This window comes from Ovis aries, chromosome 22, assembly GCF_016772045.2.
Source record: "Ovis aries strain OAR_USU_Benz2616 breed Rambouillet chromosome 22, ARS-UI_Ramb_v3.0, whole genome shotgun sequence".
In the NCBI taxonomy this organism is placed as follows: Eukaryota; Metazoa; Chordata; class Mammalia; order Artiodactyla; family Bovidae; genus Ovis; species Ovis aries.
Window position 1 is genome coordinate 23,004,222 of NC_056075.1, and position 14,930 is coordinate 23,019,151.

The window sequence follows — 14,930 nt, forward strand, 5'->3', positions numbered from 1 at the left end:
TAACAAATAAAATTTGCTGTATAATTAGTTTCCAATTGGATGGGCTGGCTCTGGGGTTTTGTGCCAGGGCAGGGCCTCTCGATTCTTAAAGGAAGTGTGTGTGTGTGACGGGGGAGGATGGAGAGAAGAGCCACCCCCTCACACACATCAGGACTGGAAAAGGCAGAGGCCTAGGGGAGGATATGAGCCCCTAGTGTACTCCACACACCCCCCGCCCCCCCCTCCCCAGGGCAGGCAGAGCCCAAACTGTCCCTAGTATTGAGAAGCTGTTAATAAAGATAGAAGGGCTGGGAAGGAGGCTGGGAAAAGTGCAGAGAAAGAAAAGCTGCCCAGTTCTCTGTCCTGGGTTTGACAGTGGAAAATGAAAGGAGGGGAAAGGTGGAGATGTGGCTGAAAGGCAGAGAAAGGGACAACAACCAGGGTGATGAGTGAGCGTGCAGAGTGTGCACCCACGGCTTATGCCCTTAGTTGTGTCAGAGTGCTCAGGTGTCTCATTTCAGTGAGGGAGAAAACACCGTTGTGCCTGATTTGGTAGTAGGAGAGTGTCTATAGATGTGGGTCCATGTTCTCGAGTGTCTTTGAGACTGTCTGCTTTGCCCTCAAAGGTACCTGGCACACGTACACAGTGTACCCTGGAGTTCCCACCAGCAGGTCCTTGAACGCATGGAAGGACCTGAACTTTGTTAGCAGCTCCATGTGCGTGTGCGTCTGTGTGTGTGTGTTCGTTCCCGTTCCTGCTGTGGGCAGGCGCAGAAGGAGTGGGTTGCATCACAGCCAGATGTGCAGTTCTGTGTGCTCAGCATCTGTGCCCCGCAGCCCGAGTCTCATCCCTTCCCAGGCTCCCTTACCCCAGGTCCTCCAGATCCTCTCTGGTGTCAGGGCACTGGAGTCGGAAACCCTGCAGTGGTCTCAGCTCCATGCCACTGCCACTCGGTGGGAGTTGGACTTACTGAACAGGAGGGCCTCACCCTCATGGGAGGGGGTGAGCCGCAAAGAATCTGAATGGAAGGACCCATTGCGCTCCATCCTCACTAGGCCAGCCAGGGGGAGGGGCCTTTTCCTGGGCCTCTTTTCCCTTGTGGGAGGGAGGCTGTCTTAAAGGGCCCCTGCTGGTGCCATGGATGAAGGCAACAGAATTCTCCCAGATACAGGAGCAGACGCATGGAAACCTGGATCACACCTTAAGATACAGACAGCTCTGCTTCTTGTGCTTCCTCTCCCGTTGTCCCAGAGAAGGGGTAGGGGCTGCTGAAATGCCCTATTGGCTAGAAACAGGAAACCCTGATCAATCTTCCCTGGTGGTTCTCTGCCCCATAGTCAAAGCACCCACCTGTGCAGGGACCCAGAGCTGGGAGCCAAGCAGGGCTTCCACCTAGCAGGGGGTCTCAAAGGCAGGCCTTTGAAATCCTTGCCCCACTCTGCCCTTGTGAAGCCAGTGTGCAGACCATGTTGCCCTAAAACCTGGATGCCCACTGGGTAGACCCTAGAGACCATGCTCCCGAGACACCTTTAGACCCCAGTATGTTCTTCTTTGGGGCTATGGAAGGCTGAGGACCCAAGATTGGGGCATCCAGGTGGTCAGACCCTCTTCAGACCCCAGGTTTAGAGATTCATGTGAGCAACTTGGGACTGGTTTGAGCTGAGAGCACCTTTATCTTAGAACCTTCCTCAACATAGAAAGAAGACCCAAGATAAGGCCTAGATGTGTCTGTAAATGGTTATGCAGGGTGTGTGTGTGTGTTCAGGTCATAGTTGTGCCTCTGTGTCATTCCTAGTACCCCAGACTGAGGTTGGAAATGTTCCCAGGACTCTGTACCCTGACTTCTCAAAGGTTTAGAGTTAAGAAGAGGTTTTTCTCTGAGGACAGGATCCCACTTCTTGGGCCAGTTTGGGGTTCGCAGCTGCTCCCATTGCTGCTGGCCAGAGGGGTTGCCCTGAGACCCTGCAGGGGACCCTAGGTCTCTGCCTCATGTGTCTGTCACCAGGCAGGCTCTGGGAGAGAGGGCTGCCCTGGCCCAGCTAGAGCCAGGCTGTGGCTGCAGCCTGCCTCAGGCAGTATCAACCCCACTGCTCCCTGCCGCCCTGGACCGACCATAATCCTCAGGTCTTAGGTGGGGTGGGAGCTAGGATGGGGAGGCTGTGTGAGTGTGTGTGTGAGGTGTGAGGGTCAGGTACCTGCTCCTTTACCATCCTGAAGGATGGGGAAGAGGGGCGGGGCTTGGCCTTCCTCCCTGGGCCCCAGGCAGAGAGGAAGAAACCTGAGGTGGAGGCCCAGCACCCCCAGCTCCACCCCAGGATCCTGCTGATACAGCTGGGCACCTGTCATGCAGGCCCTGTTGATTTCTCTGCCTCCCCCAGCTCTGAGTGCCTGTGCATCCATCTCCACAGATGTGCGTGTGTAACTGGTGTGTCTGGGTGTGCATCTCATGCGGAACTACTGCTTTGTATCACGTGTATATCTCCGAGAAGGTGCAGTGTGAATGACTGACTTAATTACAGAGTTGTCTTGTGTCTGACTGTGGGGCCGGGAAGATCCATGTGTGTGTTGTTGGCAGGGGCGGGGGGTGCCCTGCTTGCTGTGTACCTGTGAGTGGAAGTTGAGTGTGCACACATGTCTATCAGTGATGGCACTAGTGTGTGTGTGACTGCCTGCCTGATGGTGGTTGGTTGGTAGGTATGAGTCTTGTATAACTTTCTCACCTGGTGGGGATGTTGGAGTGGGGAGGGGAGAGGAGGGGACGCACCTTTGGGTGAGCTTGTTGCCCAAGGTGGGTATTGGAGGTGGAAGCCCAGATGGATCCTGCCATGCTGTGTTGGGGGTAGTCAGGGTGGTTGTAGGAAAAAGGGGAGACAGGCTGGGGCCCCAGCCCTGGCCTGAGCAGGCAGGCCTGGCTGGCCATATCCCTGGCTCTGGGAAAGCCTTCCTTCCCGGCTGGCCTGGCATTCAAACTCAGACAAAGGGGGGCTTTCTCTCTCGCCTCTTTGTTCTGCTGCCCCAGAGCGCTGCTCTCTGCATGGCAAAAGCTAATTCCACTTTGCATCTGGGAAACCCTCTCTGGGTCTGCCGGGGCTTGCCTCCGAGGTGCCGCCTTTCTCCTTGCCCTGGCTCCTGCCCTGTAGCCACTTCACTCTGGGTCTGTGGTTGTCTGCAGCCTAGGGGTTCACACAGTAGCCCCAGGCAGGGACTGAGGCCCGGGAAGGGATGACCAGGGCAGGCAGAAGCTGCTCTGAGGCCAGGTGGGAGTGCTGTGGCCCAAGGAGAGGGGAGGCTAACTAATATACTCTTGGGACTAGGGCTGATGCGGGAGAGTAGGGGGCAGCTTTGGCAGCTGGGGAGGAGGTTAGGAAGGGGTCACTGCACAGGGGCTGCCTCCAGAGCGGGAGCTGGCATGGGGGTCATGTGAGCAGGAAAAGGTGCTCTGTCCGCCCAGCACCCTTTTCTCACCTCCAGCCCTGGCCCCCTCTAAAAAACCCAGGGCCTGCCCCTGGCCTGGCTCCTGGGGCCCTGTTCCCTCCTGACTGCTTTTCTTCAAGGTTGACTTGAGGACTTTTATTATTATAATTTATTAACTTCTATACAGCCTAGAGTCTCTATGGCCTTACCTGTCTGCCCAGTCCAGTCTGGCACCAGAAATGCCAGCTGGACCCGGCCAGTCAGTCTCCAGAAGGCTGGGAAGCTTTCCCAGGGCAGGAATGTGAGGGGCTCGTGATGGATCCCTCTCCAAACTGGGGTTGGGTATCAGAGAGAGCAGCTCAAGGCAGAGTCTAGAACATTAGGCGATAGGTGTGAGGGTCTTGGAAGTGTGGGAATAGTGAGCCCCCAAGTATTCCGGATGTTTTTGGCTTCACAGGCCCAGGAGCAGACTGTGGAAGGTCTTAAGTGCTCAGGGAAGGAACAGGGGTGGGAGTGGGGCTGGGCCTCACAGTGCCCCTTCCTCTGCAGGAGGTGTGGTCTCTTGAGTGCTGCTAGTCTAGACCATGGTTCTCTCCATTCTGCTTCTGCACCCTGAGGCGTGCCACGGCCCAGGTGACCCGCTTCGGGCTGGGAGCAGTTTGTGGAGTGTGTGTCCCACTGCCTCCTGCACTAAGAGGCAGTCAAGCTGGGAAATCTTTCACCTGTGGGTTTTTCCCAGGTAGGTAACGGAGCCTCAACTCTCAGTAATTTCCGGGAGGTTGAGATGGAAAGGAGGCTGCTGGTAGAGGAAGGGGTCCTTACTTCCTCTGCTCCCCATCTTCTAGCTTCTTAGCAACCTGATTCAGTCACTTGGGGGGATCGAGGGGCAGCAAGCGGATCACTCCTAACCCCAATTTTCCATTGTCTGAGACAGCAGTATTCCCCCCAGCCTGCTGTTCCGCCAGGTGTTGACTGTGGCAGGAGTAAGATCACCTAGCCCCGAGGGAGAGTGATTCCTGCAAGGGGGAGCTGGACAAGGTAGGCCCCCTTCCCAGGCCAAGGGTGGCTCCTACCCCCTGACAGTTTGCTTCCTGTTCCTGGCCTCTCCCTGCCCCCTGTCGTGGAGACAGAAGGCCGATGGCCTCTGAGCTGGGCTTGGGCTGAGAAACCCAGCCACCTGCTAGGGAATGTGCCCACCTGCTAGGGAATGGGCTGGGCTCTGTCCCAGAGGGCTCGGGGCAGGCAGGAATTAGGACTTGGATCCTGAAGTCAAGGGAGGACAACCTCAGGGTCCTAGGGTAACAGTGCTGCCAGGAGTGGATGTGGGAAAAGCCCAGAAGAAGGAAGGGGCTGAGTTCCACCCCCTGTGACAAGACCTAAAGTGCCTCCCTGGGCTGTACCCTGAGGGGGTTTCAGAGGGGTGGGGTGGGGGCCTCCTGCTGGTCTGCAGGATGGGAGTGAACAGGCCCACTCCAGGGCTCCGAGGGAAAGGGGGCTGGGATCCCATCTGGGGCTGCCTCTCTCCTGCCCCTCATCTGGGACTCAGCCCCAGGTACACCCCTACTCTGATACTGAGGGGTTTGGTGGTGCACAGATGTGTTGGGGTGGGTGAAGCCTGGGCTCTCAGATGTCCTGGACACTGGGAAGGCCTGGAGCCTCAGGTGCATCTGGGTTGGGGGACTGTCCTCCCAAGTGTGGGGACGAGGCAGCCACCAGGCAGAATTTTGTTGTAGGGAGGTACAAAGGTCTAAAGTCCTTTGGTATTCTGGCCACCTCACCTTCACGCAGGCCTCCCTCTGTTGTCTGGGGCCTTCAGGAGGCCCTGCCTTCACCGTGCAGGGGTGTGTGTGTGAGACAGTGTGCCTGAGGCAGTCTCAGGGCCCAGGGAGCGGTGTGTGCTTGTGTGTGCCTGTGCAGTTGGATACACGTAGTTGGGCTGTACTCTGGGGGCTGCCCGCCCTCTTCACGTGACTGGGGGCAGTTTCACAGACTGGGAGGAAGGATGTGTGACTACCTCCATTCCTGCTCCCAGCCAGCTGTGTTTCTAGACAGGCTCTGACTCCCAGGCTGGCAGCAGATCCCTGTGCATGTGGGGCTGGGGTGAGGGGCCTGCTGGAAGGATGAGGTGCTGGAGTGGGGGCAGGGCTGTGTCCGTGGGTCGTGTCATGAGGTGCTGTCCTGGGTCACTGAAAGGTCAGGTTGTTGGGAAGGGGGGGTGCAGTGTGTCCCAGACTTTCCCAGCTCAGAATCTGAATGCCTCCTCCTGGCCCCGGAGATTTGGTTTTCTGTTTGCAGGGTCGCTACCAACACAAAACATGGTCGCTGAACTCTCTTGCTGGCCTTGGTTTCCCCATATGTAAAAGGGGTTGGGGGTAAAAGGGAGGGATTGCTGCCAGCCTGTCTTGAGGAAGCCACCTGAAAGTAAATGGGAGTGAGGGTCACGGGGTCAAACTTGAGGGGCACTTTGAGGTGTACACAGAGGAAGAAAAAGAACCACTTCTTGTGGAGTGGACACTTACTGTGAGCTAGGGTCTGTTTCTGTTTTGCAAATCTTGTTTTGTGCGCAAAACTCATGGGTTTATTCAGCAAACAACATCATGCATCTGTAGGGTGCTGGGGTCCTTGGGTCTCAACTGGGAAGGGAAGTAGAAAAATACAGCAGCAAAGCCGTGTTTTCAGAAGCCTTGAGTTTTGTTTGGAGATCAGAGTGCAGTTTGTCAAACAGACTCTAGAATACTGTTGTCCTATAGCTCTTCCTGTGACATGGCCACGATTTGTGTCTGTAGTGTCCAGTATAGTAACCACTAGCTACATGGAGCTGTCGAGCACTTGAACTGAGGGTGGTACACATGAAAAACTGGTGCTTAGTGTATTTGACTTTTAATTAACTTAAAGTGAAAGAGCCACGATGTGACTAGTGGCTACCATATTGGACACCACAGCTATAGGAGGAGAGCAATGTGACAGCCCCACCATACAGCCAGGACAGGGAGGGACCTTCAGAGCCTCTGAGCAGGGCCCATGGAGAGGAGCGGAGCCTTAAGTTGGGCCTTGAAGGATAGACAGGGGATGGGAGAAGGCACCATGGGCTACAGAAAGGCATCAGCAGGCCGCTGCTGCTGCTGCTGCTGCTAAGTCACCTCAGTCGTGTCCGACTCTGTGCAACCCCATAGATGGCAGCCTACCAGGCTCCCCCGTCCCTGGGATTCACCAGGCAAGAACACTGGAGTGGGTTGCCATTTCCTTCTCCAATGCATGAAAGTGAAAAGTGAAAGTGAAAGCGCTCAGTCGTATCCGACTCTGTGCAACCCCATAGACGGCAGCCCACCAGGCTCCCCCGTCCAAGGGATTTTCCAGGCAAGAGTACTGGATTGGGGTGCCATTGCCTTCTCCAGACCTCAAATGTGCAATGTCAGGAAAAAGATAGCAGCCCACCTGACCGGGAAAAGCAGGTCGTAAGAGCCTACAGTGTTTGGAAGGAGGGGTCATTGAGGGTTCTTGGGCAGGAAAGAGACCTTGTTTCAAGAGGTGTATCTGGTAAGGGAGGAAAACAAGGTGGTTAGAACAGCCAGGATGAGCAGCACTAGGAGGAAAGGGGTTGTGGAGTCAGATTAAGGGCTGAGAAGAGCAGTATGGTCCAGAACCTTCCAGCAAACTGGCCTCAAGTCTTCGGAGAGCCAGAGTCTCCTCTCCCTCCAGGTCCAACTAGCAAGGACTTCAGAGGCCCAGCTCTCAGTGTCAGGAGCAAGCCAGGGGTCAGGTGGCTGGCTTGATGTCCCGCAAGTGTAAGGCAAGCATAAGATCTCTGGGCTGGGCCAGAGGACTTGTGAGACCCAGGAAGGCTCTGCACAATTCCTAAGATGGTGCTCCCCAGAGAGAGGCCCCATGACTTGGATAAGAACAGACCCTACTGCCTGGTCATTTAGGTTTGTATTCCAGCTCTGACATTTACTAGCTGTGTGACTTTGGAGGAACTACTTAACCTTTCTGGTTTCCTCTTCTCTGAAATGTGGATAATAATAGTACTTATCTCATAGCATTACTGGAATGATTAGATAATTCTATACAGGAAGAGTGCTTAGAACCGAGGCTGGCCTGACCCTGCCCTCAGAAAGCTCATGGTTTAGATATGTGTGGGAAGATATTCCCTGTTCTCTGTTCCTGGGGACAAGCTGGCCAGGCAGTTGTCTCCAGGGCCCTGGGATTTCATGGGGGCCAGAAGGGATTTTAGATCCCCAAAATTTAGATCATCTGGGTCAAAGGATCAATAGGATGAGTTTGTTCTGTACAGGGAAGGATGGTGTTCACCCATCTTAGCCCCTCTGATGCCCATCCCCCTCCTGTCTCTGCAGAAGATGCTGATGAAGCAGCAGGACCGACTGGAGGAGCGAGAGCAGGATATTGAGGACCAGCTGTACAAACTTGAGTCAGACAAACGCCTGGTGGAGGTAGCCAAGCCCACGCCCATGGTATAGGGTGGGGATGGCTTGGGTGCAAGGCCTGGGGCTAGTTCCTTGCTTGGGCTCGGACCTGTTGCATAGTCAGCTCTATATGCCAGAATCCCTTGCTCAGTCATTCAATGACCTGTTAGTGGATGAGCCCCCGACTGGTGCCAGGGTTGCTATACTACCAGTTCAGGATTCCAAGTCCGACCTTGCCCTCGGGAAGCCCTAGGCAGCCTGGGGGTTCGGGGTCCCAGACTCCCCTATCCAGGATGGGAGTCAGGCAAGAGTGGCAGCCAGAGGCACCCCCATACTCACCGGTCCCCCCACCCTTGCAGGAGAAGGTGAGCCAGCTGAAGGAAGAGGTGCGACTGCAGTACGAGAAGCTGCACCAGCTGCTAGACGAGGACCTGCGGCAGACAGTGGAGGTCCTGGACAAGGCCCAGGCCAAATTCTGCAGCGAGAACGCAGCGCAGGCGCTGCATCTCGGGGAGCGCATGCAGGAGGCCAAGAAGCTCCTGGGCTCCCTACAGCTACTCTTCGACAAGACAGAGGATGTCAGCTTCATGAAGGTGGGCTGGGCCCAGGGTTGGCTGGCGGGACCCAGGGGGACATTTCTAAGTTGGAGTCCGTGCGCTCTGCTCCCCAGCTGGCTCCCCCACCACAGGGGTTTGCAGCCAGCCTGCATAGATTCAGAACCTCCCCACCACCCCCGTTCTTTCTAGCTTTACGACCTTGGCAAGTCATATACGTTCCCTAGGCCTCAGCTTTCTCACTTATAAAATAGGGTTGATAATGTTGTTTTTGTTCAGTCACTTAGTCCTATCCGACTCTTTGTGACCCCGTGGACTGCAGAGGCCAGGCTTCCCTGTCCTTCACCATCTCCCAGAGCGTGCTCAAACTCATGTCTGTTGAATCGGTGATGCCATCCAACCATCTCGTCCTCTGTCATCCCTGTCTCCTCCTGCCTCAGTCTTTCCCAGCATCAGGGTCTTTTCCATACAGATCTATTATCTGTTATCCATAATTCCAGATTTTTAAAAATCTCTGAAAACCAAAAGAGAAAAGTTCAGGCAGCTCATTTAACAGCAAACATTTGACCTGAACTAATGTTGGCAATTTATGGTATTTATTGATCTTACTTGGTACAAATGTTGAAATGTTGCTGCAGAAACATCGATGTGTTAGATTATGGTATCCTCCGTAATCACATATTATGATACAGGCATCACATGTCCCTTCCAAAATCCAAAAAATTCCATAATCTGAAACACATCCTGCCTCAAAGATTCTGGATAAAATATTGAGTGCCTGCAGAACCTTCCTCTTGGTAGTTGTTTAGATAAGATGCTGGATGTCTGGAAAGTACTCATAGTGTTGTCTGTCACACAGCAAGAGCTCAGTTTTCTGAAAACAGAGGCACCCCACCCTCTGCCCCTGCGACACTCTGGCCAGCCTCAAAAGTGTCAGCCCTGCGTGGGGAGGGAGAGAATGGGGCAGCTTCCATCTTCCCCTCTCTCATGCTGCCTTTCCCACTGACACCCTTTTCTCTCCCCCAGAACACCAAGTCTGTGAAAATCCTAATGGACAGGTGAGCAGATGGCCACTGGCCCTCAGGGGAACACACGAGGGGGAGGGCAGGAAGGGGCAGGCCCACGGGGGGAGGTAGGGCGGGCTTATGCGTGATACCTCCTCACAGCAGACGCCCCGTCCACTGCCCCCAGGACCCAGACCTGCACAGGCAGCAGCCTCTCTCCCCCTAAGATTGGCCACCTGAACTCCAAGCTCTTCCTGAACGAGGTGGCCAAGAAGGAGAAACAGCTTCGGAAGATGCTAGAAGGTGAGAGTGAGATCCTCAATCACAGGAAGAGAAACCTTTGCATGTATGCTCACTTGCTTCAGTTGTGTCTGATACTTTGCAACCCCATGGACTGTAGCTGGCCAGGCTCCTCTGTCCAGAAGATTCTCCAGGCAAGGCTACTGGAGTGGGTTGCCATGCCGTCCTCCAGGGGATCTTCCCAACCTGGGGATCGAGCCTGTGTCTCCTGGATTGCAGGAGGATTCTTTACCCACTGAGCCACCTGGGAAGGCTGAGGGAACCATCTGCGCAAGGGTAAATGCCAGAGCCTTCCCTCTGAGCGGTAGCCTGGCCTGTCATAAGCCTTGCCTCATATCCTGGCTCTGCCACTTCTAGCTGTGGGACCTTGGGCAGGCCATAGTACTTTCCTGAGCCTTGGCTTCTTCAGCTGTAAAATGGGAATGGAGTAGCCAGCATCAAGACAATACTGTGCTTGGCCCCATAGAAAAGTTCCCCGGGGAGAGGAGGCTGGGGTGGCCTGGGATGGGGTTTTAGCGACTTTTGCCCAAACTTTCCACAGGCCCCTTCAGCACACCGGTGCCCTTCCTGCAGAGCGTCCCCCTGTACCCCTGTGGCGTGAGCAGCTCTGGGGCGGAAAAGCGCAAGCACTCGACGGCCTTCCCTGAGGCCAGTTTCCTAGAGGCGTCGTCGGGCCCCGTGGGCGGCCAGTATGGGGCAGCAGGCACAGCCAGCGGCGAGGGCCAGGCAGGGCAGCCCCTGGGGCCCTGCAGCTCCACGCAGCACTTGGTGGCCCTGCCGGGCGGCGCCCAACCAGTGCACTCGAGTCCGGTGTTCCCCCCATCGCAGTATCCCAACGGCTCCGCCGCCCAGCAGCCCATGCTCCCCCAGTATGGTGGCCGCAAGATTCTCGTCTGTTCTGTGGACAACTGTTACTGTTCTTCCGTGGCCAACCACGGCGGCCACCAGCCCTACCCCCGCTCCGGCCACTTCCCCTGGACAGTGCCCTCGCAGGAGTACTCACACCCGCTCCCGCCCACCCCCTCCGTCCCCCAGTCCCTTCCCGGCCTGGCGGTCAGAGACTGGCTCGATGCCTCCCAGCAGCCTGGCCACCAAGATTTCTACAGGGTGTATGGGCAGCCGTCCACCAAACACTACGTGACGAGCTAACGCCGCGCGGGCAGTGAGCACCGGGGAATCTGCCCCCCAGCCCCCGGTGGCTCGGGGATGATGCATCCAGAGACCTGCCCTTCTACCTTCCTGTCCTCCCTCCCTCTCTCCTCCATTCCCCTAAGTCTTTTCCTTTTGGATTTTGTTTTGTTTAGGGCTTGTTTTGATTTTTTTTTTTTTTTTAATGAATCTCCTGGACGCGGAGGTGACAGTGGGAGCTGGCCTGGGCCGGGGCCGCAGGTGGCCCCGGAGTTGGGAAAGCGTCTACCTCAAGGCGCTGAGCTCTCTCTCTCTCTCTGTCTCACCTTTTCCCCTTCCCTCCTTCCCCTTCCCACCCCATGGCTGGAAGGAGCCTCAGCTTCCTTTATAGCCTTGAGGGGAGGGGCAGTTTCCAACTCTCCTCACCCAGCCCTGGGAGGAGGGCCCAGGTGCCCACTGGCCTGCTTCTCCTGTTGGTTTTCTTTTGGGCAGTTTGATCACTGACTGAATAAGGAATGACCTGTAGATTGTGGGGCTTTTTTTTTTTTTTTTAAACCAAGAATGATTTTTCCTGCTTCCTTCTCACCATCCTCCCAGACGGAGTTCAAAGGCCACTTCTCAAGCAGCTTTCGGCACCTTCAGCCTCAGAATGGAATCTTAAAGACAGGAACCCCATGTCCAGGAAAGGGGAAAAGGAACTTTGCCAATGATAGTGACCACAGCAAAAGCAAATAATAATAATATTAATAATAATAAAGAGAAATAAAAGAAATAATAAAATAAGAAACCATAGCACAGCCCTTGTCGAGGTCAGCGGGAGAGGAGGGGCTGCCCGGAGTTGGGTCCTTGCCTGGGTTTTGACACAGCAACTTCCTGTAGCGAGCACTTTGTATGAATCGTGGACTTCCTGTTCTCAAGGCGCAGGTATTTATTCTGTAATCTGTCTAGAGCACACACCGAAATCCAACCTTCTAATAAACATAATGGCGCAGTCCCACTCCCTGCCTCGCCTCTTACCCCCAACTCCCCCAGGCCTGGGGTCTTCAGGCATTGCTGTGAGGAGGGGCCCCCTCTAGGGACGGAAGCCCTGGCCTTGATTCTCTTCTGGGTTTAGTCTGTTCCAGGCCTGTGGATGTCGGTTCGTCAGCCACTAACTATATCTACTCTCGGCCTTGGGTTCATTTGACAAATATTTGCTGAGGGCCTCCTAGGCCCAGCCTCCCTGCTGCATGGGCCCCGGCATCTCTTTGAGTTTCTGCCAACATGCTCTTAGCAAGGACAGACAAAGGAAAAAATACCTTTCTATGAGTCTTGCAAAGTTTACCTCCTTCACTCCACAAATATTTATTAAGTACATGCTAAGCGCCAGGCACTGTGTAGGGCCAAGGGCCAGAGCTACAGCAGTCTCTATCTTGGAATTTAGTCTAATGGGGCCTCAGCCCCCATTGATGTGATAAGGGTGGGGGGCACTTGGCTCCATTCTTCCTTTGGTGGCTTAAGCTCTGGCCCCTGCCCCTTCCTCCAGTGAGCATGAAAGAAGAGAAGGCAGGAAAATCTTGAACGCTGGGAAGCATGGAGGTTGGGTGGCAAGGTGAAAAAGACATCCTACCCTCATCCCCTTTGGCAGAGCTTCTCAAAGTCCAGTGTGTCAGGAGCTTGTTAAAAGGAGCTGATTGCTGGGGCCCTACAGGGACTCGGTGGGAATCACTGAGGGCAACCCGCTTTTGTGTGTTTTGTTTGTTTTTTTTTTTTGCCAAGGCATGCTTGATCTTAGTTCCCTGACCAGGAATCAGACCAAGCAGGGATTGAACTCTGCCCTCGGCAGTGGAAGCGCAGAGTCCTAACCAGACCATCGGGATTCCCAAGAATCGCATTTTTAACTTCCTGGTAATTCTAACACATCCTGGGGTTTGAGAAGTGCTGCCATGAGGGACTCACCAGGGACCTGCTTGTCAGACCTGTGGGTAGGGTGGAAGGATGGGCAGGGCACACCAAGCCCTCTTGGGGAAGGAGCCAGGGGAGGGTGGGTGGGGGCTAATTTTTTTAAAAATCTATTTTTAATTGAAGGATAATTGCTTTACAATATTGGGGGCTGATCTTTTAAAAGATCTCTGGTTTGTTGCCTAACACTTTTCATAGATCTGCTTATGTGTAAAGTAGAAGGGGCAACCTTTTCTGGGTGCCTAGTTCTCTTTCCCCTTGTCTGGGTGGAATCAAGGCCTGAATGCCTCCCACCCCAGAAAGGCTAGAGCAAGACAAGGAGCTATAGGTAAGTCCTTCACCAGGGGTCCAAACTTTACCAACAGCTAGTCACCCTTCTTCTCAGGAAAAGGATGCAAGTTGGAGGGCATCGTCAGTCCCTGTCCCCCAGCCAGTAGGGCTGGCCAGTCCAAGGTCTTGGTCTTGCTAAGTTCCTCCATCCTCCTATCCTATGGGGTAGAAAATGACTCAGTCTTGCAGTGAGTGGACCTTGATCACCGCTCCCCCTTTCCCACTTTGGCAAGGAGCCAGAGCCAGAAGTTTGGGATGACAACAGCTGGCCTGCCCCCTTCTCTTCTGCACCTGTTTGGGACTATTGAGAGGCAGATGGCTGGAGCACAGTACTCCTCCAACCCAGGGTGGAAGGATGCCTGGGGGCAGGTGCTGCTGGACAGATAGACATTTAACTCTACTCACATCTGCTCCCGTCTCACTGTCGCTTTCTGTCGCTTTCTCCGGTTGTCAGGAACCCTGGGACATTTTCTGTGCCAGGAGTTGGGAGCCAAGGCGGAAAGCTGCCCGATTTCTTTCCCACTTGGCCTAGTTTTGGTTTAGTGGATGGAAGAGGTTCTTTCTCCGTGTACATCAATGAGAGTGGGATATGGAGGATAGACTCTGGTGGGAGTGGGAGGGTCTTGAACCCCACCAGGCCCCACCTCTGAAAGCCCACCACAGCAAACAGACACCCAGGCACACAGGCTGTAGGCAGCCAAGCAGCTAACTGTGTAGTATGGCCAGGGGTGCCTGGGCAGCCAGGGAAGCCTGGAGAGGCTAACCCCATCCAGCTGTCCCCAGCTACCCAGCTGTCCCTGGCTTTGTCGGAGCAGCTGTCACCCACCTCCCAAAAGTGTTAGAGGAGGGGCAGAGGAGGCCTGGAGAGCTGGAGCTGCCCCAGGAACAGGGGCCGGCGGGAGGAGGTGTGGGAGGCCTTTCTCACCCTGCACACTCGAGACACCCCCACCCCCGCACCCACAGGCACGCCCTGTGCCTCCCTCCGAGAAGCGCTGTCTCAGAGATACGGGCTCTGCCCCCCAGGCAGTGTCTTCCCGCCCTCCCCAGGGAGGCCATCGCTCCGCCCCTTTCCGGGCAGCGCAGGGCAGGGCAGGGTGTCAGGAGCGGAACGCTTCTCCCCCACCCCACTGATGGCTCCTGTGGGCCAGATGTGCGGAGCCCGCAGGGAGGCCACCGCCGGGGGGTTTCCTCCGCCCGCCACCCCCGCGGGCCCGGGCTCTTTCATGTCGCTGCCCTCCCCGGTCCCAGCCCCGGAGCTGAGCAGCTGCGCCCCGCTCTCCGCCCCCAGCCTCTCTCCCAGCTGTCTCTGGGGTGGGGCCGGGCAGCTGGGGAACAGCTGCAAGGCGTGGGGTGGGGGTGGATGGGGGGGTCGAGTGCCCTCCCGCAACAGCCGGAAACAGTCTCCTTGCCCAGGCCGGGTGCAGGGGTAGGGTGAGGCTTGGGGGATTGTCGGCCCTTGCGCCTCAAACTACGCCCCCCCCCGCCCCCCGCCCCCGACCCACCGTCCCCAAGCGCATCTGGCCCGGCCTGCTGAGAGCGGGGCAGACCCCAGATCAAAGCCCCCTCCGGGCTTCAAAGGGCACCCTGGGGGCGGGAGAGGCGGGTGGAGCAGTGGGGGAACACCCTGAATGGGGAGGCCGAGGCCGCTGAGTCAGTGCACCAGGGCCCTCTCTGGAGGCTGAGACCCTGAGTTCTAACCTCCTTTCTGGGTTCTTTTAGGCCCTGTTCACATACACCCACTCCACCATGCCCTTTCCTCAGAGTCCTTCATCTGCTCCCATATGAGGGTGGGGGAGAACCCGAGAACACTTTCAGGATCAGACCTGGCCCCCTGGGGGATTTCCTACCCCATCCCATC

The 14,930-nt window shown here is 55.8% G+C and overlaps 1 protein-coding gene across 1 annotated transcript in view; it reads left to right on the forward strand.

The window, feature by feature from the left end:
- TRIM8 (tripartite motif containing 8) overlaps positions 1-11,798 on the forward strand; it is a 16,067-nt gene extending 4,269 nt beyond the window's left edge. The window contains exons 2-6 of the mRNA XM_015103277.4: positions 7,747-7,842; positions 8,175-8,408; positions 9,396-9,427; positions 9,561-9,676; positions 10,215-11,798. Coding sequence (XP_014958763.2) covers positions 7,747-7,842; positions 8,175-8,408; positions 9,396-9,427; positions 9,561-9,676; positions 10,215-10,822 — 1,086 coding nt within the window. The 3' untranslated portion in view covers positions 10,823-11,798. The remainder of the gene's footprint in view (positions 1-7,746; positions 7,843-8,174; positions 8,409-9,395; positions 9,428-9,560; positions 9,677-10,214) is intronic.
- Positions 11,799-14,930: the final 3,132 nt, after the last annotated feature.